Consider the following 26772-nt stretch of genomic DNA (forward strand, 5'->3'; position numbering starts at 1 on the left):
CTCAGCTAATTTTTAAAATTTTTTGTAAAGACGACATCTCACTATGTGGCCCAGGCTGGTCTCAAATTCCTGGCCTCAAGTGATCCTCCTGCTTTGGCCTCCCAAAGTGCTGGGATCATAGGCTGAGTCACCATGCCCAGCCTATAAATAGGATTTTAAAATGTCACAGTAGATGAAGATAAACCCCTAATGATCCAAAGATACATATGCACAAGGTCATTCATCACAACATTGCTTAAAATTGCAAAATATTGGAAATAATATAAATGTCCATACATAGGTTTATAGTTGAATAAGCTATGGTACATCCATACAATAGAATACTATGTGGCTGTAAAAAAAAAAAGTGAGAAAACTCTCTACAAACTGAAGTGGAGTGACTTCTAAAATAAAGTTACAGTGAAAAAGCAAAGTGCCAAAGATATGTCTATAGAATGCTACCTTTTAGGTAGTAAATAAAAGGAAGCATTTTCATACAAACATCTGTACATGAATGTTCACAGCAGCATTATTCATAATAGCCAAAAACCAGAATCAGACCATCAACGGATGAAGGGATGCTATCATTTGAATGTGTCCCCTCCAAAATAAAGGTGTTGCCAATGTGATGGCATCAAGAGGTGGTGCCTTTAACAGGTGATTAAGCCATTAGGGCTTCTCCTTCATTAAAGGGAATAAGGCCCTTATAAAAGAGGCTTCATGTAGCATTTGGTTAGTTTGCTATTCCACCTTTTGCCATGGGGTGGTGCAGCAAGAAGGACTCACCATACCAGATGCCAGCACCTTGGTTATGGACTTTCCAGCCTCCGGATCTGTAAGCAATCAATTTTTGTTCTTTATAAATTACCCAGTCTTGGCCAGGCACGGTGGCTCACGCCTATAATCCCAGCACTTTGGGAGGCTGAGGCGGGTGGATCACGAGGTCAGGGGTTCGAGACCAGCCTGACCAACATGGTGAAACCCCCGTCTCTACTAAAAATACAAAAAAATTAGCTGGGCGTGGTGGTGGGTGCCTGTAATCTCAGCTACTCAGGAGGCTGAGGCAGGAGAATTGCTTGAACCCGGGAGGTGGAGGTTGCAGTGAGCCGAGATTGCGCCACTGCACTCCAGCCTGGGCGACAGAGCAAGACTCTGTCTCAAAAAAAAAAAAAAATAAATAAATAAATTACCCAGTCTCAGGTATTTTGTTGTAGCAGCACAAACTAAAACAATGGATAAACAAATTGTGGTACATCCATACTATGGAATACTACCCAGCAATCAAAAGGAAGAAACTATTGATGAACACAACATGGATAAATCTCAAAGGTATTGTGCTGAGTGGGAGAAGCCAGTCTCAAAAGGTAACATGCTATATGCTTCCATTTATATGACATTCTCAGAAGGCAACATGATAGAGATAGAGAACAAATCTGTGGTTGCCCAGGTGGGGGTTGGGGAGGCCTTGACTACAAAAGGGCAGCACATGAGAAGTTGGGAACAGCTCTGGATCCTTATTGTGGTAGTGGTCACACCAGCCTATACATGTGCTCAAATTCCTAGGACTCTACACCAAAATATGATGTGATTATGCTGCATATCAATTACAAAAAGTATAGTGGTGGAATTTGTGGTAAAAATGTTATGACTTTAATCGTAGGTCTTCAGATAGTTATTAGAGATGTATCACTCCAACACTTGGACCGTCTATTGGTATAAAAAAAAATACTGGCCAGGCACGGTGGCTCACACCTGTAATCCCAGCACTTTGGGAGGCTGAGGCGGGCAGATCACCTGAGGTCAGGAGTTCGAGACCAGCCTGACCAACATGGAGAAACCCCGTCTCACTAAAAAAACAAAATTATCCAGGTGTGGTGGTGCATGCTTGTAATCCCAGCTACTCAGGAGGCTGAGGCAGGAGAATCGCTTGAACCCAGGAGGCAGAGGTTGCAGTGAGTCAAGATCACACCACTGCACTCCAGCCTGGGCAACAAGAGCAAAACTCCGTCTCAAAAAAAAAAAAAAAAAAAAATACCAGCAGTGCCAGGCACAGTGGCTCATGCCTGTAATCCCAACATTTTGGGAGGCCAAGGCAGGAGGAGGATTGCTTGAGCCCAGGAGTTCAAGACCAGCCTGGGCAACATAGTGAGACCTCATCTCTACGAAAAAATTTTGAAAATTAGCTGGGCATGGTGGTATATGCCTGTAGCCCTAGCTACTGCAGAGGCTGAGGTGGGGGTATCACTTAAACCCAGGAGTTGGAGGTTGCAGTGAGTTATGATCATGCCACTGCACTCCCGCCTGGGTGACACAGCGAGACCCTGTCTCTGAAAACAAACAAACAAACAAAAAAACAGCAGCAAAGAAACTAAAAGTATCATGCAACTCCCATGAAAAATAACTGAAATTTGGATTACCATGACCTGGTGTATTGGTCCATTTTCACACTGCTGATAAAGACATACCTGAGACTGGGCAACTTAGAAAAGAAAGAGGTTTAGTGGACTTACAATACCATGTGGCTGGGGAGGCCTCACGATCATGTCGGAGGGCAAGGAGCACTTCTTACACAGATGGCAGCAGGCAAAGAGAGAGCTTGTACAGGGAAACTCCCATTTTTAAAACCATCAGATCTCGTGAGACTTATCCACCTAGAATGGAAGGACATTTCATCATCACCTAAAGCTAAACACAACAGGCCAAAGGCAAAAGCTGTGGAAACCACATTTTATAAGGTTGTACTGAATTGCAAAGTTTAGACCTACTGAATTCATTGTTCACACACTTACCAAAACTGCTGCCAAAGACATAGTGAAAATGATGACTGGGAACAAAGCAAGTGTATTTGTCAAATATCACAGTTCTTTTTAAAATTACAGATGTGGCTGGAAACTTAAAATAGCAAATATCCAACTTCTGAGGAGATTGATATTATTTGCTGCAAATTGATGAGTCTACTGATCTTGTGAATTTAGCTAATATTTTGGTATTTATCATATTTAACTTAAGCCACTTCATGAAGACATCATGTTCTGCCAATCTTTTGCAACTTGTACAACTGAAGAAGAGATTTCCTTCTCTTCCTTCCTTCCTTCCTTCCCTCCTTCCTTCCTTTCATCTAACTAATGATTGCTGGGCACTAATGTGCCAGCCACCATTGCAGGTAACAAGGACACTGCTGTGAACAAGAGACAAGATCCCTTCCCTCATGGATCTTACATTCTGGTAGGTGGAAACAGACAATAAAATGACAGGAAAGAAAAACAGCAGACAGGGATAAATGCTATACAGAGAATTGAAATGGGGCAATGTGGTAGAGTGAATGAGGGCCCTGTAGATGGGGCAGTCAGGCAAAGCCCTCTGAGAGGAGGTAACATTTTTTTTTTTTTTTGAGACGGAGTCTTGCTCTGTCACCCAGGCTGGAGTGCAGTGGCACGATCTCGGCTCACTGCAAGCTCCGCCTCCCAGGTTCACGCCATTCTCCTGCCTCAGCCTCCCGTGTTGCTGGGACTACAGGCGCCCGCCACCATGCCCGGCTAATTTTTTGTGTTTTTAGTAGAGGCGGGGTTTCACCATGTTAGCCAGGATGGTCTCGATCTGACCTCTTGATCCGCCCGCCTCGGCCTCCCAAAGTGCTGGGATTACAGGCATGAGCCACCGCAACCGGCCAAGGAGGTAACATTTAAGTTGAGCTCTGAACGACAAAAAGAAATCAACTCTGCAAACTGGGGAAAGAACATTCCAATCAGAGGAAGCAGCTAGAGCAGTGGTTCTCAACAAGAATAGCACCACCTCCTAGGAAGCATTTTGGAAATTTGCGGGGAAGAGTACCACAGTGATTGGGGTATTCTGCTGGCATTTACTGGAGAAAGGCCAGGGAAGCTGCACATCTGCAATGCGCAAGACAGTCCTGCATCCTTCATGGCTCTCAAAGATCCCATCAGACATTCATGTAGGTGGAAAACCTGTTTACAATTATCTGTGTCAAGAACTTAACTTTGCTTTACTGCTAAAGACAAAACATTTTTTGCACAGTGTTTTTGTACATGGCATTTTCCAGGATCGCAAGTACCATGTAAATAGAAGGAAGGTTGTATCTTGTTTGTTTCTTTCAGAACTTCATCAAGAGTTGTTTAACATTTAAAAAAAAAAAAAAAAAAAAAGTTGCCGGCCAGCTGCAGCGGCTCATGCCAGCACTTTGGAAGGCCCAGGCAGGCGGATCACCTGAGGTCAGGAGTTCAAGACCAGCCTGGCCAACATGGTGAAAACCCATCTCTACTAAAAATACAAAAATTAGCCATTTGCCGGGTGTGGTGGTGGGCGCCTATAACCCCAGCTACTCAGGAGGCTGAGGCAGGAGAATTGCTGGAACTCAGGAGGCAGAGGTTGCAGTAAACCGAGATCGCGCCACTGCACTCCAGCCTGCACAACAGAGTGAGACTCCATCTAAAAAAAAAAAAAAAAAAAAGTTGCCAAGGAAATAAAGATGTGTCATTAAAAGGAAAAAAAATCTCACCAATGGCAAGGCAATGTCACAGAAAACACTGCACCTTCAGAGAAAATTGATGGAGAAGAGAATTTTTTAAATTGATGATACATGGCCACGGCAAAACAAAACAACAACAACAACAACAACAACAAAAACAGGAGAAAAAGGTAAACAGCATAAAAAGGCACACAGGGTTGGGTGCGGTGGCTCACGCCTGTAATCCTGGCACCTTGGGAGGCCAAAGGGGGCAGATCACTTGAGGTCAGTAGTTTGAGACCAGCGTGGCCAACATGGTGAAATTCCGTCTGTACTAAAAATACAAAAATTAGGGCCGGGCACGGTGGCTCATGCCTGTAATCCCAGCACTTTGGGAGGCCGAGGCAGGTGGATCGCGAGGTCAGGAGATCGAGACCCTCCTGGCTAACACGGTGAAACCCCGTCTCTACTAAAAATGCAAAAAAATTAGCCAGGCGCGGTGGTGGGCATCTGTAGTCCCAGCTACTCTGGAGGCTGAGACAGAAGAATGGCGTGAACCCGGGAGGCGGAGCTTGCAGTGAGCCGAGATCGCGCCACTGCACTCCAGCCTGGGTGACAGAGCAAGACTCCGTCTCAAAAAAAAAAAAAAATTAGATTGGTGAGGTGGTGGCTGCTTGTAGTCCCAGCTACTGGGGAGGCATGAGAATTGCTTGAACCTGGGAGGCAGAGGTTGCAGTGAGCTGAGATCGTGCCACTGTACTCCAGCCTGGGCAACAGAGCGAGACTCTGTCTCAAAACTAACTAAATAAATCAATAAATAATAAAAGAAAATAAAACGGCACACAGTCAAAACTCAATCTCCCTTCCACCTCTGTTCCCAAGTCTCCCCGTTTCCTTCCCCAAAGATAACCTGATTATCAGTTTTTTGGGTATCCTTCCAGAGGAATTATTTCTTTTCTGTTTCAAAGGAAGGAAAGAAGGAAGGTCAGAAGGAGGGAAGAGCGGAAAGGAGGAGAAAGCAACCCCATATAAATATTTATTGTTCTGAGTATGAAAAAAAAATATGAGGAAAAACATTCACACACACATCAAGCTCTTAACTGTGGTTACCTCAGGGCATGGGCAGGGGAACTTAACTTTCTTTAATACACTTCTGGACTATTTGTCTTGTTACAACAGGTATATACTACTTTATAATTTACAAATTTCCCAAAAAGTAAAAAATAAAAGAAAATTAGGAGAGCAGGAATCAACCAACATTAGTATAAATATAACAAGATAAATTATATTCTAAGAAATACTAGCAAGTTAAACTAAAGTAATGTACTGAGAGATTTCAGTTGGTGAGAAGATAAACTGAAAAATGAAAGCTGGAGAATTTAAAAAACTGTTAGCATCTCCCAAGCCCTGACTGGGGCAATGAGAGGCTGCCTAGGGCTTAACTCTCAGCTGGCCACCTTTCTCCTTATATTGCAACATAACTTCTAAGATTTTTTTTTTTTTGCTCACTGCCTCTTCCTTTTTAGTTATCGTACATTTATTTTTAGCATAGCATCCCAATTTCACATCATGTACATTTTCCAAAGTTGGAGCTTGTTAACCTACTATGCTCTCCACAGACTTTTCAACAAGTGTGAAAAAGAGGCAATAAGGTTGGCTTGAGTCTACAAGTCACAATCCAAATACAGGATATCCTCAGAGATTTATTTATGTTTAGGATGAATATACATAAGGTACCCAATGCTAAGCAGATGAATGAGACTCTGGCTGAGTAAAATATGAACACCTGGTTAGCACATGATCATGAAAAGACAGAAGGCATCCAATATATAGTTTGGTGTTATTCATTTTATGCTTCAGTGTACCTGCAGTGAAAAATATACATTTTACTTTCTTTTTTTTTGAGACGGAGTCTCGCTGTCACCCAGGCTGGAGTGCAGTGGCGTGATCTCGGCTCACTGCAGGCTCCACCCTCCAGGGTTCACGCCATTCTCCTGCCTCAGCCTCCCAAGTAGCTGGGACTACAGGCGCCCGCCACCTCGCCCGGTTAATTTTTTGTATTTTTAGTAGAGACGGGGTTTCGCCGTGTTCGCCAGGATGGTCTCGATCTCCTGACCTCGTGATCCGCCCGCCTCAGCCTCCCAAAGTGCTGGGATTACAGGCGTGAGCCACCGCGCCCGGCCATACATTTTACTTTCAAGGTTAAAATAGGCCAGGCGCGGTGGCTCATGCCTGTAATTTCAGCACTTTGGGAGGCCGAGGCAGGTGGATCATCTGAGGTCAGGAATTCGAGACCAGCCTGGCCAACATGGCGAACCCCATCTCTACTGAAAATATTAAAAAATTAGTTGGGTATGGTGGCACATGCCTGTAGTCCCAGCTACTTAGGAGGCTGAGGCAGGAGAATCGCTTGAACCTAGGAGGCAGAGGTTACAGTGAGCCAAGACCACGCCACTGCACTTCACCCTGGGCGACAGAGCGAGACTCTGTCTCAAAAAAAAAAAAAAAAAACATAACTTGGCTGACCCAATCTCCATACAATGGGGTTATCACATGAAATGTTCCAGACCCAGGAACTTCCTGAAAGAGCTTTAGAATCTTGTCCCGTTATCCAACAAAGGGCTTTAGGAAGTACCAGTACCCAAAGGTTTCCTTATTGTAATCCCCAAATTCCAATTCAAGCCCTTTTAAAGTCAGGGTCCTCCGGTCTTCAGAGTCATACATCTTTCTCAAGCTTCCCCCAGCCATCAAATTAGCTTACAGCAAGACAGAAGAATTCACAAAACATGAAAATAAGCATTCCCCAATTGTTGAGAGCAGAGTATGGCTTCTGCAACTAGAACAAGTTCTCACAGTCAAAACCTTGTAATGTCATACTCAAGTGAGATTGACAGTGAAAAATAAAAAAGGAGAAACCCTGCAATGCCTTTTAGAAAACGTTCCTATAGCATTGTGTGTTAGTAAATGTAAATAACTATACAAGCCTAAAAACAACTATGTACCCGGAACATCTTGCTCACACCAACAGACTGCTGACAGTTCCTTTCCTTGTAATTATTAGTGACATGGCTTTTTTAGAAAAAAAAGAGACAGAAAGAAATTCTGAAATTCTGAAATTTTTGAACTGATTAAAGAATCCTTGGATTCTGGCCAAGCCTCTCTTAGCCATTCTTTGCCTCTATTGTTCTCTTAGCTTACAGAACCACTGAAAATGTCCCTACAGGAGTTAACTCTGCAGTCCTAGTAGACATATAGTGTAGCCGTTAGTGGAAACTGACATAAAACGACCTAGATTTCAAACCGGTCTCTGCTTTGTAGGTAGCTGTGTGAGCCTGAGCAAGTCCTCTCTGTGTCTTGGTTTCCTCTCCTGTAAAAGAATACCTAATCAGAACTAACACATATAAACTGCTTACCCATACCAGTCATTGTTCATTAATCCTTACAACAACCCCTAGGAGGAAAAAATTATAATCTCTGTTTTATAAAGCAACTGACACACAGAGGTTGAGTGACTTCCCCAAGGTCCCACAGCTGGTAAGCTGCAGAGCCAAGAATCTTACACAGGTTCAAGAGTCCAGATTCAAGTCCCCACACCCACACAGCCTCTGTCAATGAGGACATACGTACTTAGGGCCGTTTTGAGGATTACATGAGAACGTCTGTAAAGCCCAGTACTTGACAAGTGCCTGAGAGATAGCAACTGTGGTTGTTAGAATTTTTTACCTTCTGCACTGGGAAACCATCAAAGCTTTTTGGTTAGGCAGGAAAAAAAAAAGAGGTTGGAGGGAAGAGGAGGAGGAGGGAAGCGCCAGGGGAGGAAGACAGAGAAGTGGCACGTGAAAGGGAGAAAAGGGGCAAACCAGAGGAGAGGCAGGGAGGGGCGGCGGGGGCGCACTGAACATTTAGGAAGCAAGATGTCTAGCAGGCTGGGCCTTGAGAGAACAGTAACTGTTTCGCAACTGAAAGTCGCTACTCGAGCCTTGCCAACTGGGGAGACTATGCCCATGATATCCGCGGCCTCGGACCCCGGACCCTCCAGGCCCTCGCGCCCCACCCCCGACCAGCCTCGGGCCAGGCTAGGGCGTGGACGGGGCTTCCCGTCCCTCACGCGGGTCCGCCCCATGCCGGGCGGGGCCTGGGGCCCGCCGCCTCCGCCCGTGGCCGGAGAGCCCCAGGCCCGAGCCACGCGGTCTCCCGGGCCCGGGTCGGGGCTCGATGGCTACGTGGAGGCGGGACGGCCGACTGACAGGCGTCCAAAGGCTGCTGTGCGCTGGGCTGGCGGGGACGCTCAGCCTCAGCCTCACCGCGCCCCTGGAGCTCGCCACCGTGCTGGCCCAGGTTGGCGTCGTGCGAGGCCACGCCCGGGGACCGTGGGCCACAGGGCACCGGGTGTGGCGGGCAGAGGGGCTCCGGGCCCTGTGGAAGGGGAACGCGGTGGCGTGCCTGCGCCTCTTCCCCTGCAGCGCCGTGCAGCTCGCCGCCTACCGCAAGTAAGAGCCGGGCGGGGCCGGGGAACCGGGAGGCCGGACGGGGGTGGGGTGGGGGAGCCGCGGCCCGACGCCGCCCTGCTGCCTGGACTCGGGGCCCTGGAGTAGGGACGGCCCCCTTGTCGATCACCTGGGGACCCCTCGGGGCGGTGGGCCACCTCTATGGCCCCCAGAGTGCAGCCCCAATGCTTTTCACGTTCTCTTGGGGTTACCGCCCTGCAAGATGCAGTTTTGTGGTCCGCAGCCCTGGTCCGAGAGGCTTTCCGGATTGGACCGGGCGAGGAGGTGGAATGCAGCAAAGGATTTGGAGGAAAGGAATGAAAAGCTCTCCAGAGAGATGAGCCCTAACCATTTCCACCGTCCTCCAATTTGGAAACTTTTGCTTAGGCTGGCTTAGGAAGAGAGAGACCCTTTTAAAGGTGTTTTTGTCTGTGTGACTCAAGCCCCGAGAAGAAAGTGCTTGGTGTGGGGAAAGGACCCAATCCATCGATACGAAAAGGCCGCAGATTTTTGCCCACACATCTCCCCAACTTAAATGAAGCTTGACTTCAGGCTCCGACAGAGGCTGCAGCTTCCCCTCCCCAAGCTGAGAACGGCCCCCTCAGCCTACTGCTTCACCCCACTGGCCTCATTTATTTGGGCCTTTTCCACCTTCTCCCACATTAACAGCTGCTCCTTAGGAAAAGATCTAAAGGTGTAAATGCAGCCTTAAAGCTTCCACCGAGCTCAGAGGTACCTGCATTTGAACTGGAAACCAAGCCTGAAAGAATGAATTGGTAGTGATGGCATTTCAGGAAGCAGAGATGTTTCTGTATTGGGGGGACGGTCCCTGTGTTCCTCATTCAGTGGGCACAGTGGCATCTTTGATATCGCCTTGGCTCTGAATTAGACAAACAGCCCACATTTGGGAGAGTCGGTCTTGACCGCATAGTTTAGTCTTGGCGGCTAATAGTCAAAGGATTTTGCCTTGACACTGTCACTCACCTGGGAGGCCAGAGGTGGAAGGCTCACCTGGCAGCCGACAAGCCGAACGGAATCATCCTTATTACCTAGGCCTCTAGGCCAGTACTCATTTTGCCTCTGCCTGGAAATAGAGTTCCCTTCTCTTCCTCTGCAGAGGGACTCGTGGGTGGGACCATGACATTTAGTTAAGGCCCTTTTTCCTCCCCACCTCTGCTTGCCCTCATCAACATCTGGCCTGCAGTCTGTAAACAGTTCTCCTCTGAGTCTTAATGACTCAGTTTCTCCCCCACTTCACCCTCTTCTCTACAAAGTAGTGTGGAAATCTTCCTTTGGATGGGATAAAATATGTCCAGAGGGGTGGGGGGCAGAACTTCAAAGGCTGGTTTAAGTATTGTGGCTCTTCTGCTAAGCACCTAGTATATGCACATTAGATTTTTTAAGCTCCTGCCTCCTGCCCTGTAAGGTCCATAGGACAGGAAGCATTGTGCCTGTTTTACAGATGCAGAATTGGGCTCAGAGTGATCACACCTCTTGTCAGTGACAGAGCTGAGCTCCACTACCTGGCCTTCTGACTCCAAATCTCATAGTCTTTCTGTTACATCATGCTGCCTCCCTGCATCCATTTGACACTAATTTAGTTAGGCTACATTAAGTCCCCACTGTGTGCACGATGCTGAGGACAATGTCAGGATGGAAGGGGCATGGTCCCTGTGCCCCAGGAGCTTACAGAGTAATAGAAGAGTAAGACTAATATGTCCATGACCATAACACACAAGGTAGCATGTGATTGTCATGGATAATGTGTTCTAGAAATGTACCCTTCTGATGAGCGATGAGGAGGAGAAAATGTGAAGACTTCATAGAGGAGAAAAAAATTTGAGTTTGGCATTGGGAGAATGAGTAGGAGTCTGCTGGGCAGAGATGGAGAGAAAGATACTGCAGTTGATGTCAGCAAACGCACAGAGGTGGGAAGGCAAGCAGCACAACAGGAAATCCAACCAGAAAAGCAGGTTGGAATGAGATATTAGAGGGTTGGATTAAGGGATTTGGACTTGACTTGGTATCCAAGGGTAGCTGTGGGAGGTTTTTGTGGGGGGTGGGGGGAGGTGTGTTGTGATTAAAGCAATTCAATGGAAATGATCGTCACATCGTGGCAGAGTAAGATGACTAGAGAGGAGGAAGAGTGGAGACAGCAGGGCCAGTTAGGAACCTGTTGCACTAGTCCACATAGCAGCTGAGAGCACCGGCAATAGGTGACCATGGGAGCAGAGAGGAGGAGATATGTGGGAGAACGAGAACAGAGACTTACCTGGGCTAGGTTTTCTAGGAATTTTTTTTCCCCTACAGGATTATTTTCTTTCTGAAAACTAAAAGGAAGTATTTTGGTGAATGGCAAGGCATAGTTGGAAAGCAAAGTGGTTGATTAATCGCGATGCCATCCTTCCTACATCAACATGGTACTCTTGATTCATCATTATACTGATTCATTTCTACTCTTTTCTGACCATGAATTTGCAAAACAGTTGGCTGGGGGCCTGTGATCATGGGTTTGAACAAAACATAAACATCCAGAATGTTCAGGGAATGGGGTAGTTAAGTGACTTGTCCACAAATGCAATTACTGGAAGAGCTGGAACTTGAAGCCAAGTCTTCTGGCTCCTTAGTTCAGGTCTCTGTCTACCATTGCACAGCAGAAATATCTGCTTAGTTGGATTGACAATCAAGAGTCCACTCAGTAGTCTATTGGGAGCTAGGTTATTGTAATGGGTGGTTTTCAGATGTATCAAATAGAAGACCCCCCCGCCCCGGAACTTCACAACCGCTTGTCTATCTTATCTAATAAACGTTAGTTTGGGTCCCTGCAGCTCTGAAATTGTTCGTAACCAACACTATTTCTTTATTGAATAAGCACTTCATGAGCTTATGTTTGGCTGCACTGGCTGCTAACCTGTTAGGTTGAAGTATTGGCAGTTCTAATTACACATATCCAGGGTGTGTGTTGTATCTGTGCTGGCTGAAAGGAAGGGGTTGCTGCAATTCACCAGTGTATCCAGTCTCACTGGAAAAAGCTTCTGTGCATGTATGTGTGGGGGTGGGAGGAAGAACAGAAAAGGGAACAGTGCCGCCCTAGCAAATCAAAAGTTTAAGATGCATGGACTGAGATGACGTCATTGGCGGATTATCAGGGTTGCCTGCCCTGACTCTGAGATTCTAAGGGGAACAATTGATAGGACTTATCTCTGTATCAGATGGGAGAAGTCTGCGAAAAAAGGACTTCCTATGGTTCTTCTTTTTAATTGTGTATATTTGATATTGAGACTCTATAAAAGAAACTGATATAAAATACGGCTCCTCTTCCTAGTTCATCAAGTCATTCAGTGAATTAAGGGCCTGTTTCCTCTCCGCTTGCCACTACCAGTCATTTCCTTGTCAGAAGTGTTGAACTCCCTTAGGCTCTATGCTGAGGACTAACACAGGGTCTGATACATTGTAGACCTTCAATAAATAGTGAATTAACTATGCCCTAGAAGTGACCAAGTGGGATGGGGAATAAGAGTGGGACAAGGAGAATGAATGGTATTTCTTTGGGCATTTCAAACTTCACCTTCTAGGTGGTTCCAGCTTGCTGCAGACCGCCCCTCCAGTCAAAAATTTCTTTTTTTTTTGGAAGAAGTATTGCTCTGTCGCCCAAGTTGGAGTGCAGTGACGCAATCTCGGCTCACTGCAACCTCCGCCTCCCGGGTTCAAGCGATTCTCCTGCCTCAGCCTTCCGAGTAGCTGGGATTACAGGTGCACGCCACCATGCCTGGCTAATTTTTGTATTTTCAGTAGAGATGGGGTTTCACTATGTTGACCAGGCTGGTCTCGAACTCCTGACCTCGTGATCCACCTGCCTTGGCCTTCCAAAGTGCTGGGATTACAGGCGTGAGCCACCACGCCCAGCCCCAGTCAAAAATTTCTACTTCCTCTGTTTCTCCTGTCCTTCCTGAGGTCCCCCTCCAACTTGACTGGCCAGGGTATAGAAGAGGGAGGAACGAGGAAGCGGGCAGGCAGGCAGTACAACTGAGGCAGATGGTCTGTTGGTGAATGCCACCTGTTTGAGAAAAACCTCTGTCAAACTTGGTTTTTCCTCTGCTCTCACACCACAACAACAACCCTCAACACAGAAGACTTCTGTGACCAAATGAGTGTGGGGAACCCCACACTCTGATAAATGGACACCAACTAGGTGTCCTCTGATTCAGTTCTGACACTGTCTACCTGGACATAATGTCAGACCAAGCCACAGGTTAAGGGCTTGGTCCCCAAGAATGGCCCCCAACCAGACACTAGTCACAAGTCCAGGCCTCCAGAACTTTTTTTTTTTTTTTAAGACTGAGTCTCGCTCTGTGACCCGGGCTGGAGTGCAGTGCGTGATCTCGGCTCACTGCAACCTCTGCTTCCCGGATTCAAACTATTCTGCTGCCTCAGCCTCCTGAGTAACTGGGATTACAGGCACCCGCCACCATGCCCGGCTAATTTTTGTAATTTTTTTAGTAAAGAGAAGGTTTTGCCATGTTGGCCAGGCTGGTCTCGAACTCCTGACCTCAAATGATCTGCCCGCCTCGGCCTCCCAAAGTGCTGGGATTACAGGCATGAGCCGCCATGCCTAGCCAGGCCTCCAGAACTTCTAACCAACCAGCTTCAAGTTGGGGTTCCCACGACCCCCTCTTTGGGTTCGATTAATTTGCTAGTGCGGCTCACAGAACTCAGGGAAATAGTTAATGTTTACCAGTTAACTACAGAGGATATCACAAAGGATACAGAGAAGAGATGGGCAGGGTGAGGTAAGGGGCAGGGGGCGTGGAGCTTCCATGCCCTCCCTGGACACGCCACCCTTCAGGAACCTCCACATGTTCAGCCATCCAGAAGGTTCCCAAACCCTGTCCTCTCGGGTTTTTATGGAAGATTTGTTACAGAGGCATGATTGACAACCATGTAGAAATGTGATTGGATGAAAAGCACATGATCTAAACCCAGCAAGGCCTGTCTGTTCAGACTTTTCTTGGCCTCTATGCAGTGTTCCTTTCTCTAGGGCAGAGGTATCCAATCTTTTGGTTTCCCTGGGTCACACTGGAAGAAGAAGAATTGTCGGGCCACACATAAAATACAATAACACTAACGATAGCTGATGAGCTAAAAAAAAAAAAAAAAAAAAATTGCAAAAAAATCTCATAATGTTTTAAGAAAGTTTGCAAATTGGTGTTGGGCCACATTCAAAGCCATCCCGGGCCACATGCGGCCTGTGGGCTGTGGGTTGGACAAGTTTGCTCTAGGGTATGGGGCAGGACCCTCTCCGGAATGAGGATCTTTTAACCCACAATCAGATTAGAGTCCTACCTTGGGCAGGTAAAAGGAGGGCAGGAGAAGGTCAAAGAGAGAAAGATTCTGTTTCCTGAGACCTAAAGTGCCCCAACATTATAACAAGGACTAGGGAAGTTAGGAGCCAGGAACCATGGGTGAAAACCAATGTATGTATCATAGCACCACATCACCTTTACTTCCCTGTATGTTTAAAAGTAGCTGATTAACTCAAATGACTGTTTCAGTTAATGCGGCTAAGGTAGGTTGACAAAATGAAGTCAAGACTCCTACAGCTTGAAGATGTTTTTAATCAGTGAGTGTTTACTTGAAAGCAAAAGAGCTAGCCTAGAACCCCTTAAATGGTTTCACCTGAATGCCCACTCTTATTTCTCATGCAGCAGCCCCTGGCCTATGGGCAACTGAAAGAACAGGAAATGCACCTCCTCACTGGAGGTTTGAAGGCTAAGGAACTGGGGATGCTCTCATTTTAAAAAGATAGGCCGGGCACAGTGGCTCACACCTGTAATCCCGGCACTTTGAGAGGCTGAGGCGGGCAGATCACTTGAGCCCAGGAGTTTGAGACCAGGCTAGCCAACATGGCGAAACCCTATCTCTACAAAAAAAAAAAAAAAAAAAAAAAAAAAATAGCCAGGCATGGTGGTGCACATCTGTAGTTTCAGCTACTCAGGAGGCTGATGTGGGAGGATCTCTTGAGCCTGGGAGGTGGATGTTGCAGTGAGCCCAGATCATGCCACTGTACTTCTGCGTGGGCGACAGAGTGAGACCCTGTCTCAAAAAAAAAAAAAAATTTTTTTTTTCTACCAGAGAGTGGGGCTAGGGAGAGAGGGAGAAGGATAGGGAGAGTTTGGAATCAAAGGTAAGTGAACAGAGCTGGGCTAGAATAAAAATATTTTATCTCTTTTTTTTTTTTTTAGACGAGTCTTGCTCGTCTCACTGCAATCTCGGCTCACTGCAACCTCCACCTCCCTAGTTCAAGCAATTCCCCTGCCTCAGCCCTCCCGAGTAGCTGGGATTACAGGCACAGGCCACCATGCCTGGCTAATTTTTTTTGTATTTTTTAGTAGAGATGGGGTTTCACCATGTTGGCCAGACTGGTCTCAAACTTCTGACCTCAGGCGATCCACCTGCCTCGGCCTCCCAAAGTGCCCAGTTCTGGGCCGGGTGCGGTGGCTTACATCTGTAATCCCAGCACTTTGGGAGGCCGAGCGGGGCGGATCACCTGAGGTCAGGAGTTCGAGACCAGTCTGGCCAACATGGTGAAACTCCGTCTCTACTAAAACTACAAAAATTAGCTGGGCATGGTGGCGTGTGCCTGTTGTCCCGGCTACTTGTGAGGCTGAGGCATGAGAATTGCTTGAACCTGGGGAACGGAAGTTGCAGTGAGCCGAGATCGTGCCACTGCACTCCAGCCTGGCCGACAAAGTGAGACTCTGCCTCGAAAAAAAAACGTAATTACTGAGATGCTCAAAGTTATCATTTGAAGAAATTTTGTTCCTTTTTAAGTTTCAACAGAACTGAAAGACTGCACTCCAGTTGGTATTTACCAGGTACTTCTGTGCATTTACATCCCACAGGCAAGCCAGTGTTGACAATTATGTAGATAAAAGTAGAAAATGCTTTAAGTGGGAAGGACTTGGGATAGATGTAAATTAAGAAAGTTAGGCATCTCTTATAGCCAACTAGCATCATATAAATATAGAAAAATGTAAATGTATTATTCATGAATGCTTATATAGTACTATAGTAACTTTTCACTTTGTAAAGTACTTTGAAATGCTGGAAAATATTTCAAGAACTAGTGGAGAGAACTCTAGCACAATCCATAGCTGATTCCTCTGGCCTTTCCCCCTATTTTCTCCCAGATTTGTTGTGCTGTTCACAGATGACCTGGGCCACATTTCCCAGTGGAGCTCCATCATGGCTGGGAGTCTCGCAGGCATGGTTTCCACCATTGTGACATATCCTACAGACCTCATCAAAACCCGGTTGATCATGCAGAACATACTGGAACCATCGTACAGGGGGCTCCTCCATGCTTTTTCTACTATTTACCAACAGGAAGGGCTCCTTGCCCTTTATCGAGGGGTTTCTCTCACTGTTGTAGGTAAGATGGACCTTTTCACCTTGTCCAAGAAAAGGCTATGTTCTCTGAAATTACAAATGTATTGTATACCTTTGTGAGCCACTAAATCAGTTTTACTGAGATCAAGGTTATATGGATTCAACCTACATAGAGGCAATTAGCTTCATTCTATTCCATAGCCATACACTCCACTCCTAAACTTTGGCCAGTTACATCCCCGGGAGGGGAGTAGACCAGAAAGTGGAGGTGACTCAGCAAACTGGTAAGAATGCAATTCTAACCACTCTCCATCTGACTGCAGAAGTAGTATTCAGTGTACATACACATTGATATGCCATGAGGGCAACTAGGGTAGCAACTGTGTCTTCTGGGGTCTTTGTAACCTTTGCCAGAGCTACACATTTATGGCCCAATTGCAAAATCCAGTAGACTTTTGCCCTTTATCTGAACTTGGTTGCAGCATTTGATAAGGTTGACCACCCCTTCTTCTGGAAACTTGGCTTCCAGGACTCCTCCAAGTCCTGGGTGTCTTCCCATCTCTCTGGCAGCTCTTTCTTATCTGACTTATCCGGCCCATCTGGGTCGTCTGATACTGCCAGCCCCTACATGTTGCTCTTCCCCTGGGCTCCTTCCTTAGCTTTCTTTTTACCCTCCCCTTTAGCTTGCTTCTCATCCTCCAAACCCTCCCTAGGTGGCCTCATCTATGCTAGTGGCTTAAACAAGCGTCAGTGTATTCTGTGACCCTCATTCTCTACCTCTTTAGTAACAATGGCCAACTTTTGGGGGGAAGTACTTACCATGTTCTGGGTACTGGACCAAATGCATTGCATGCGCTTTCTCATGAGGCCTTATTTTACAGATGAGGAGATAGATGCTTCAGGAAGCTAAGTGACTTGCCCAAGTCCACATAGATAGAAAGCAGGAGAAACTAGCAATAGAACTCCAGAGCCCTCTGTTAGCCCCTGACTAACACCAATTCCCAATGGTAGTATGAGTCCCTGCTGTTGGACACCTTCACCTCCATGCTCCCTAGGCACATCAAATTCAAGATTAACCCTGATGTCCTCGTTGGTCTCAAACTAGCTCTTCCTCCTGTGTTCCCTAATGAATGAGACTACCTTCCTTTCACCCTGTAGCCCAAGCCAGAAAAAAAAGCCTAGGGATCACTTCAACTTCTCCTCTCACTCCACCCCCACTTGAATCACCAAGTCCCGTCGATTTGACTCATCCTCTTTCCCACAGGTCCTTACAACTCAGACTCTCAGGGTCTCCCACAGACTCCGGCTCCTACCTGCTTCCACTCTTGGTATCTCCTGCCCCAGTCTTCCCCGTGCACCGCTGCCTGGCTGAGGTGATCTCTCCATGTGCAATTTCATCGTTTCACGGCCCTCATTTCACTGCTCTCCTTAAAAGTATTCAGCGACTCCTGAGCTACAGGAGAAAGCCCAAATTCCTTAGGACATTCTGGATCCTTCAGACCTGGCCCCTGCCAGTCTGTCCTACCTCATCTCCTGCCATACCTCCACCTGCATTCATGCTCCAGCCCTTCAGAAAAACTTGGATTTCCTGGAAATACCACTCCCTTTATACATGCTATTCCCTTTGCCTTTCCACTCTGTCAAAGTCTGATGAACTCCTATTTATTCCTCAAGACCCAGTTCAAAAGTTCTCTCTTTCATCAAGTCCCTCCTGACTCCCCCAGGCAAAATTAATCCCTTTGATCCTTGTGTACCTAATGCATTTCATATAGCCCCCCTGTTGTGGCACACATCAGGGGTGTTATACTGACTTTGCCCTGGCTGTCTGTTCTCCTCGATGATGAGCATCTCCAGAAATTAGCCCGCTCCTCTTTCGATTCCCAGCACCTGACATAGGGCCTGGCACATAACCTAAGCTTTCCAGACATTTTCTGAATGAAGGTAAATGGAAGGTTGGTGAGCCAATTAAATAAACATTACATTTTTCTAAAGATAAGCAATTTCACTTGTATTATCCCCTATTTTAAATTTCATTTTGAGGGAGAAATTTAGTCCCTCTGTAAACTAAAGATGGCTCCTAAAGGTTCTGGAAGTTTGTGAAAGTGCCACCTACTATATTACTTACTCACCATCTCAGTTCTTAGAAAGGTGAGGAAGCCACACAGTGTAGGGTGCCCACTGGGCCATGATATGACCATGTCATTCCCAAAGGTGAGGTCAGGTGACCTCCCTTACCATCGAGAGTCTCTCACTTTCCAGTTTTCATAAAATGTTTCCTTCTCAGCTAGAGATCAGTCCCTCCTGTCCTCCAAAACATAATGAGGTGCTGCCCACTGGCTTTTTTTACTTGAGTGATTTTTTTCCCCGAACATTAAAAAAAAGCTTCAAACATCTAGAAATATTAAAAGAAATCTAGAGTATACATCCATGGACCATCTAGATGCTACAATTAACATTTTGCTATTCATCCCTCCAGCCATTCATCAGTTCATTTTTATTTTATTTATTTATTTATTTATTTATTTTTTGAGACAGAATCTTGCTCTGTCACCCAGGCTGGAGTGCAGTGGTGCAGTCTCGGCTCACTGCAACGTCTGCCTCCCAGGTTCAAGCGATTCTCGTGCCTCAGCCTCCCAAGTAGCTGAGATTACAGGCACGCACCTCCACGCCCAGTTACTTTTTGTATTTTTAGTAGAGATGGAGTTTCCGTTTTAGTAGAGATGGAGTTTAGTAGAGACGAGGTCAGGCTGGTCTCGAACCCCTGACTTCAAGTGATCCGCCCACCTCGGCCTCCCAAAGTGCTGGGATTACAGGCGTGAGTTACTGTGCTCAGCCAGCTCACCTTTTTTTTTTTTTTTAATGATTTCAGTGTAACTTGCAAATATCAATACACTTCACCCCTAAACCCTTCAACATGTGTGTCATTAACTAGAGTTCAATATTTGTGTATGGTTCTTTTTTTTGAGATGGAGTTTCTCTCTTGTCACCCATGCTGGGGTGCCGTGGTGCGATCTCAGCTCACTGCAACCTCTGCCTCCTGGGTTCAAGTGATTCTTCTGTCTCAGTCTCCCAAGTAGCTGGGATTACAGGTGCCCAACACCACACCCAGTTACTTTTTGTATTTTTAGTAGAGATGGGGTTTCACCATGTTGGCCAGGCTGGTCTCAAACTCCTGACCTCAGGTGATCCTCCCGCCTTGGCCTCCCAAAGTGCTGGGATTACAGGCATGAGCCACCACGCCCAGCCGTATGGTTGTTTTTTAAAGTACAATTTACATCCAGTAAAGCGGACAAACCTTTAGTGAACCATTTGATGCATTTTGACAAATGACACAACCCCTACCAAAATATAGCACATTATCGTCACTCAAGAAAGTTCCCTCATGCTCCTTGGGTTGGAGGGATTTTAGCAACCCCAGAGCCCCTCCTGTTTTCTTTCCCCGGAATCCCCCCAGGAATTTATGTTCTCAAGCCAGTGTTTTCCCAAGACAGCAGCAGCTTCTCCCTGGCCTTGTTTCGCAGGTGCTCTCCCGTTCTCTGCTGGCTCCCTTCTTGTTTACATGAACCTGGAGAAAATCTGGAACGGACCCCGAGATCAGTTCTCTCTCCCACAGAACTTTGCTAATGTCTGTCTGGCTGCTGCAGTGACCCAGACCCTCTCCTTTCCCTTTGAGACCGTGAAGAGAAAGATGCAGGTGAGGAGTTATCAGAGTGGGGTAGGGGGTGGAATGCTTTGTAGTGTTTGTGGTCGGGTAATAACAGCAAAGAACACTGACCCCAAGTGATGCCAGGTTTCCAAGGAGCTTCTGACTGCTCACAAATACTGTGCAAACCCCCACTCTGTGGCATTTCTGCTGCTAACCTCAGAGCTGTTGGCTTGAGCCCCGGCTGCCTCCTCATTCCCATCCTCTGTTTTTTGGTCTTTTAAGAAGCCTCCAGGCTAGGCGCGGTGATTCACGCCTGTAATCCCAGCACTTTGGGAGGGCGGAGGCGGGTGGATCACTTGAGGTCAGGAGTCCAAGACCAGCCTGGCCAACATGGTGAAACCCCGCCTCTACTAAACAAACAAAAATTAGCTGGGCGTGGTGGCAGGCGCCTGTAATCCCAGCCACTCAGAAGGCTGAGGCAGGAGGATCACTTGAACTTGAGAGGCAGAGGTTGCAGTGAGCTGAGATCGCGCCATTGCACTCCAGCCTGGGCGACACAGAAAGACTATGTCTCAAAAAAAAGAAAAAAAAAAAAAGAAGAAAGAAAGAAAAATAAGAAAGAAAGAAAAAAAAGAAGCCTCCAGATGAGGCTTCTCTTTTCTTTCCTGACTTCCTGATTATATCACTTGTGGCTCTCCTTCCTCCAAGACCAGCAGAGAGTAGAATATGAAATGCAGCCTGCTAATGCTCCCTGTCCTTGCTGCCTCCACAGCAAGGATGCCACTCTTGGTTTCCTCACTGTGCCTTACCTCAGTGAAGCAGACTGGATAGGACCAACATAAGCTAGGAACTGTAGCTAACAAGGGTCCAGCATCCCTGACTCCCTCGCTGAGGAAGGAACTGCATTTAAAATGTGGCAGCATCAGGCCGGGCACGGTGGCTCATGCCTGTAATCCCAGCACTTTGGGAGGCCGAGGTGGGCGGATCACCTGAGGTCGGGAGTTCGAGACCAGCCTGACCAACATGGAGAAACCCTGTCTCTACTAAAAATACAAAATTAGCTGGTTGTGGTGGCACATGCCTGTAATCCCAGCTACTCGAGAGGCTAAGGCAGGAGAATCACTTGAACCCGGGAGGCAGAGGTTGCAGTGAGCCAAGATTGCACCATTGCACTCCAGCCTGGGCAACAAGAGCAAAACTCTGTCTCAAAAAAAAAAAAAATGAGGCGGCATCTTAGTGAGACCACTGAGGCAAAATCCTAGAATCAGAAGTTCCAAAGTGAGTAATTGACTTAGCCTAGAATAAGCCAATTTTGATCAAAGAAAAATCAGACTAGTTCAAATAAGGTTGGGTGGGTAACAGTTATATCTGTACAGTGGGGGCAGGCCCAGAATCCTAGCAGGGCTGAGGTGCTGTATCTTCTCTTAGCCCTGCTCAGGCCCTTAAAATTCAAAAATAGCTAATGCATGCTGGACTTAATACCCAGGTGATGGGTTGATAGGTGCAGCAAACCACCATGGCACATGTTCACCTACATAACAAACCTGCACATCCTGCACGTGTACCACAGAACTAAAAATAAAAATTTTTTTAAAAATTCCACTTCCATAGGCTAGGCTGTCTCCATGGCCTCTTCTGGGCAAACCCTGATTTATACAAGCAATATATTCCTGAAGAACTCTATAGAAATTAATTTGGGGTCAGCTGAATCCAAGTTTAAATGAGCAGTCCCAGCCAAGTTTGGTTTTCCCCTGTGACTCTAACTTGTCCTCGCTTGCTCAATGTCCCTCCCCGCTTTCCCTCTGTAGTAGTCCCGGCTGCCCTGGGCCATCGCTTACCTCAGCACTAAACAGCCTGAAGGTGCTTATCAAAGCTGCCACTCCACTCCCTGAAACTTCATCTGTCTGGGTTGCATTCCTTTCCTGTCCTTGTCCAAACAGATAATTGTCGCATCATTGTAATGGTAGTATAGGTGCAAAATTTTTCTATTCGTTGGTAAGAAGTCTTTATATATTAAAGATATTAACCCTTTGTCATACATTTCACACAATTTTTCCAGTTTGACATTTGGTGGTTTTTTTTTTTTTTTGAGAGACAGAGTCTCACTCTGACACCCAGGCTGGAGTGCAGTGGCACAATCTCAGCTCACTGCAACCTCCTCCTCCTGGGTTTAAGCGATTCTTCTGCCTCAGCTTCCCAAGAGCTGGGACTACAGGCATGTGCCACTACACCCAGCTAATTTTTGTATTTTTGGTAGAGATGGGGTTTCACTATATGTTGACCAGGCTGGTCTTGAACTCCTGAGCTCAAGAGATCCACCCGCCTCAGCCTCCCAAAGTGCTGGGATTACAGGCATGAGCCACTGGGCCCAGCCAACATTTGGCTTCTAGTGCTATTTATGTGTTGTTGGTGGTGGTGCTTTGTTGTACATATTTGTAGAATTTTATCTAATTATATCTATTACTTTTTTGTTTGTTTGTTTCTGACTTTGCTTTTCTGCTTAAATGTAAAGTCTGCTTAGTGCATGCTTATCTTTTTTTTAAGTATTTCTAATTTTAAAAATAATGCACATTTGGAAGGCCAAGATGGGAGGATCACTTGAGCCCAGTAGTTTGAGACCAGCCTTAGCAACATAGCGAGACCTTGTCTCTACTAAAAATAAAAAATTACCTGGGCATGGTGGTGTGTACCTGTGGTCCCAGCTACTTGGGAGACTGAAGCAGGAGGATTACTTGGGCCCAAGAGGTCGAGGTCACAGTGAGCTATAATCCTGCCACCGCATTCCAGCCTGGGTGACAGAGAGAGACCCTGTCTCAAAGAAAAAAAAAAGTAATGCACATATACTTTAAAATGGTTAAAATGGTTCATTTTATGTATATTTGACCACAATGAAAAAAAAGTAATACACATAAGTTGTAGAAAATTTGGGACATACAGAAAAGTGCAAAAAGGAAAATAAATTACCCATAGCCCAACACCCATGGATTATAATGATTAATAGTTTTCCTTCTATGGACCTTCATATATATACATAAACACACTCACACACATATAAAGATATATAAGGTTATTTCTTTTACAAAATTGTGTTCACACTGTATATAAAAATTAGTATCCTTAGGCCGGGTGTGGTGGCTCACAGCTGTAATCCCAGCACTTTGGGGGGCCAGGGCGGGTGGATCACCTGAGGTCAGGAGTTTGAGACCAGCCCGGCCAACATGGCGAAACCCCGTCTCTACTAAAAAATACAAAAATTAGCTGGTCATGGTGGCACATGCCTGTAATCCCAGCTACTTGGGAGGCTGAGGTAAGAGAATCCCCTGAACCTGGGAGATGGAGGTTGCGGTGAGCCAAGATTGCACCACTGCACTCCAGCCTGGGCGACAGAGCGAGACTCCATCTCAAAAAAAAAAAAAAAAAATTAGTATCCTTTTTTCACTTATTATATAATGGGTATTTCCCTGGGCCATTAAGTATTTAATTATCAAATAATATTCCACCATATGGATGTGCCAAAAATATGTAACAATTTCTCCTTTTTTTAATATTTAGGCTTTTTCTAATTCTTGAGTTATACTAACATTGTAACAAAAACCTTTGCATTTTTTCATATCTGTGATGATATCCTTAGGCTATATTCCTAGAAATTGACTTATAGGTCACAAAATATGAACAATTCTAAGACTCTTCATGAAATGTGCACTCCAGAAAGGTTGTAAGTTTGTAATTCCACCAGCACTAAAGCAGTGGCTCAGCTTCTAAACTCTCAATATTCATTGATATTAATTATCAATATTAATTGTCACTTTTTAAATCATTGTGAACCTAATAGCTGAAAAATAGTATCCCATCATTTTAATTTTAATTTGATTGATTATAAGCAAGGTTGCACTGGCCCTTTGTATTTCTTTGTAAGTTTTGTATTTATGTCCTTGCCCTATTTTTCTAGAATATTCAACTTTTTCTATTCATTGGTAAGAAGTCTTTATATATTAAAGATATTAACCCTTTGTCATACATTTCATATATTTTTCCCAGTTTGACATTTGCCTTCTAATGCTGTTTATGTGTTGGTGGTGGTGGTGGGTTTTTGTTTTGTTTTGTTTTTTTAGACAGGGTCTCGCTATGTCGCCCAGGCTGGAGTGCAGTAGCAGTTCAAGCATTTCTCCTGCCTCAGCCTCCCAAGTAGCTGGGATTACAGGCACCTGCCACCACGCCTGGCTAATTTTTGTATTTTTGATAGAGACACGGTTTCAGCATGTTGGCCAGGCTGGAGTGGTGATGTTTTGTTGTACATATTTTTAGAATTTTATCTAATTATATCTATTAGTATTATCTTTTGTTTCTGACTTTGCTTTTCTGCTTAAAAGGCCTATTCTATCCCATGATCCTATGACTATTCACTTATATGTTATTTAAATACTTTTTTAGTTGTGATTTTTACACTTGGCTTCTTTTTTTTTTTGAGACAGGGTCTCACTACTGCCCAGGCTGGAGTGCAGTGGTGCGATCTCAGCTCACTGTAGCCTCGACTTCCCAGGCTCAGGTGATTCTCTCACCTCAGCCTCCTGAGTAGCTGGGACTACAGGCATGCACCACCACACCCAGCTAATTTTTTTTTTTTTTTTTTTTTTTGAGACGGAGTCAGGCTCTGTTGCCAGGCTGAAGTGCAGTTGCACCATCTCGGCTCACTGCAACCTCCATCTCCCTGGTTCAAGCAATTCTCTTGCCTCAGCCTCCTGAGTAGCTGGGACTACAGGCACGTGCCACCACACCCAGCTAATTTTTTTTTGTATTTTTAGCAGAGACGGGGTTTCACCAAGTTGGCCAGGATGGTCTCAATCTCTTGACCTCGTGATCCGCCTGCCTTGGCCTCCCAAAGTGCTGGGATTACAGGGGTGAGCCGCCCGTGCCTGGCCATCATACCCAGCTAATTTTTGTATTTTTTGTAGAGACAGAGATTTGCCATGTTGCCCAGGCTGGTATCAAACTCCTGGACTCAAGCAATCCTACCCATCTCAAACTCCCAAAGTGCTGGGATTACAGGCATGAGCCACTGTGCCCAGCCTTACACTTAACATTTTAATACATTTAGAATTTACCTGGTGTGGCAGGGTGCAGTGGCTTGTACCTGTAATCCCAGCACTTTGGGAGGCCAAGGTGGGCGGATCACCTGAGGTCAGGAGTTCGAGACCAGCCGGGCCAACGTGGTGAAACCCTGTCTCTACTAAAAATGCAAAAATTAGCCGGGTGTGGTGGTGCGTGCCTGTAGTCCCAGCTACTCAGGAGGCTGAGGCAAGAGAATCACTTGAACTCAGGAGATGGAGGTTGCAGTGAGCTGAGATCATCCCATTGCACTCCAGCCTGGGCAACAGAGCAAGACTCAGTCTCAAAAAAAAAAAAAAATTTACCTGGTGCACAGGTGCCGTGACTCCTGCCTGTAATCCCAGCACTTTGGGAGTTTGAGATAGGTAGGATCACTTGAGGCTAGGAGTTCGAGACCAGCTGGCCAACATGGTGAGACCCGTCTCCGTAAAAAATACAAAAATTAACTGGGCACACCTGTAACTGGTGCACACCTGTAGTCCCAGCTACTTGGGAGACTGAGGAGGGAGGATCACTTGAGCCCTGGAGGTAGAGGCTGCGGTGAGCCGTATTTATGCCACCACACTCCAGCCTGGGTGACAGAGCAAGACCCTATCTCAAAAAAAAGAATTTTCCTGGTGCATGATGTGAAACAGTCATCTAAGTTTTTTTTTTTTAATAGTTTACCAATTGTTTAAGCACCATTTTTTGAATAATTCTTTTCTCCACTACTTTGTGCTGCAGCTTTCACCACATACTAAATGTTTATATCTATTCTAGGGTCTCTATCTTAATGACCATAACTTTAGAAAAATGCCTTTTTTTTTTTATTTTTTTGAAATGGAGTCTCGCTCTGTCGCCCATGCTGGAGTGCAGTGGCGTGATCTCAGCTCACTGTAACCTCCGCCTCCCAGGTTAAAGCGATTCTCCTGCCTCAGCCTCCCGAGTAGCTAGGACTGCAGGCATGTGCCACCACGCCCGGCTAAGTTTTTGTATTTTTAGTAGAGACAAGGTTTCACCATGTTAGCCAGGCTGGTCTCGAACTCCTGGCCTCATGATCTGCCCGCTTTGGCCTCCCAAAGTGCTGGATTACAGGCGTGAGCCACCGTCCGCGGCCAAAAAACACCTTTTAATGTCTAGTGGAATATAGCCTTCCTCATTGTTTTTCTTTTCAACATTTCCTTGATTATTTTCGGGCATTTGTTCTTCCTGATAACTTTAGAATTACCTTGTGATTATGATCGGAATTATGTAAAACCCATACACTTGGAGTAATTTATGTAAAATATTTCATCTTTTATTCAGAGACACAGTATGTCTCTCCTTTACTTTCAATCTTCTTTCTTTAGCTTGAACCAGATGAAATTACCAATATTCAACTTTGTTGACATCATTCAAACAGCAATTTCATCTGGTTCAAACCTTAGAAAAGTTGTTTTCTTCAAAGGGAAATTATGCTCTCTCTAAACAAACAAAAAAATAGTTTCTCTTAAAAAATCTGGGGAGAAGTAGGGTAGGAAAGAAGTATGATATACTGTAAGTGTTTTATTCATTTTTTTAAAATCCTGGTCCTAAGAATTTCTCACTGCCAGGGGCATCTCTCCAGCACTTTCTGCCACTTCATGCCTAGTTCAAGGCTTCGCCAGCTTAGCTTCCTCCCCATAGTGGGCCAGTCCAAAACAACCAGGGCCTTGAGCCTCAAGGGGTAGGGCTAGTCCGTG

The 26772-nt window shown here is 45.8% G+C and overlaps 1 protein-coding gene and 1 long non-coding RNA gene across 2 annotated transcripts in view; one reads left to right on the forward strand and one right to left on the reverse strand.

The window, feature by feature from the left end:
• The window catches only part of LOC117977540 (uncharacterized), a 42689-nt gene that overhangs the window by 5717 nt on the left and 10200 nt on the right, over window positions 1-26772 (reverse strand). Inside the window, exon 2 of the long non-coding RNA XR_008622750.2 lies at window positions 2490-2630. This is a non-coding gene — a long non-coding RNA (uncharacterized LOC117977540). The remainder of the gene's footprint in view (window positions 1-2489; window positions 2631-26772) is intronic.
• Window positions 8307-26772, forward strand: part of SLC25A43 (solute carrier family 25 member 43) — a 49908-nt gene continuing 31442 nt past the window's right edge. The window contains exons 1-3 of the mRNA XM_003812626.5: window positions 8307-8934; window positions 16122-16363; window positions 19842-20014. Of these exons, the coding sequence (XP_003812674.1) occupies window positions 8660-8934; window positions 16122-16363; window positions 19842-20014 (690 nt within the window). The 5' untranslated portion in view covers window positions 8307-8659. The remainder of the gene's footprint in view (window positions 8935-16121; window positions 16364-19841; window positions 20015-26772) is intronic.

The sequence above is a fragment of the Pan paniscus genome, chromosome X, assembly GCF_029289425.2.
Source record: "Pan paniscus chromosome X, NHGRI_mPanPan1-v2.0_pri, whole genome shotgun sequence".
Taxonomy (NCBI): Eukaryota; Metazoa; Chordata; class Mammalia; order Primates; family Hominidae; genus Pan; species Pan paniscus.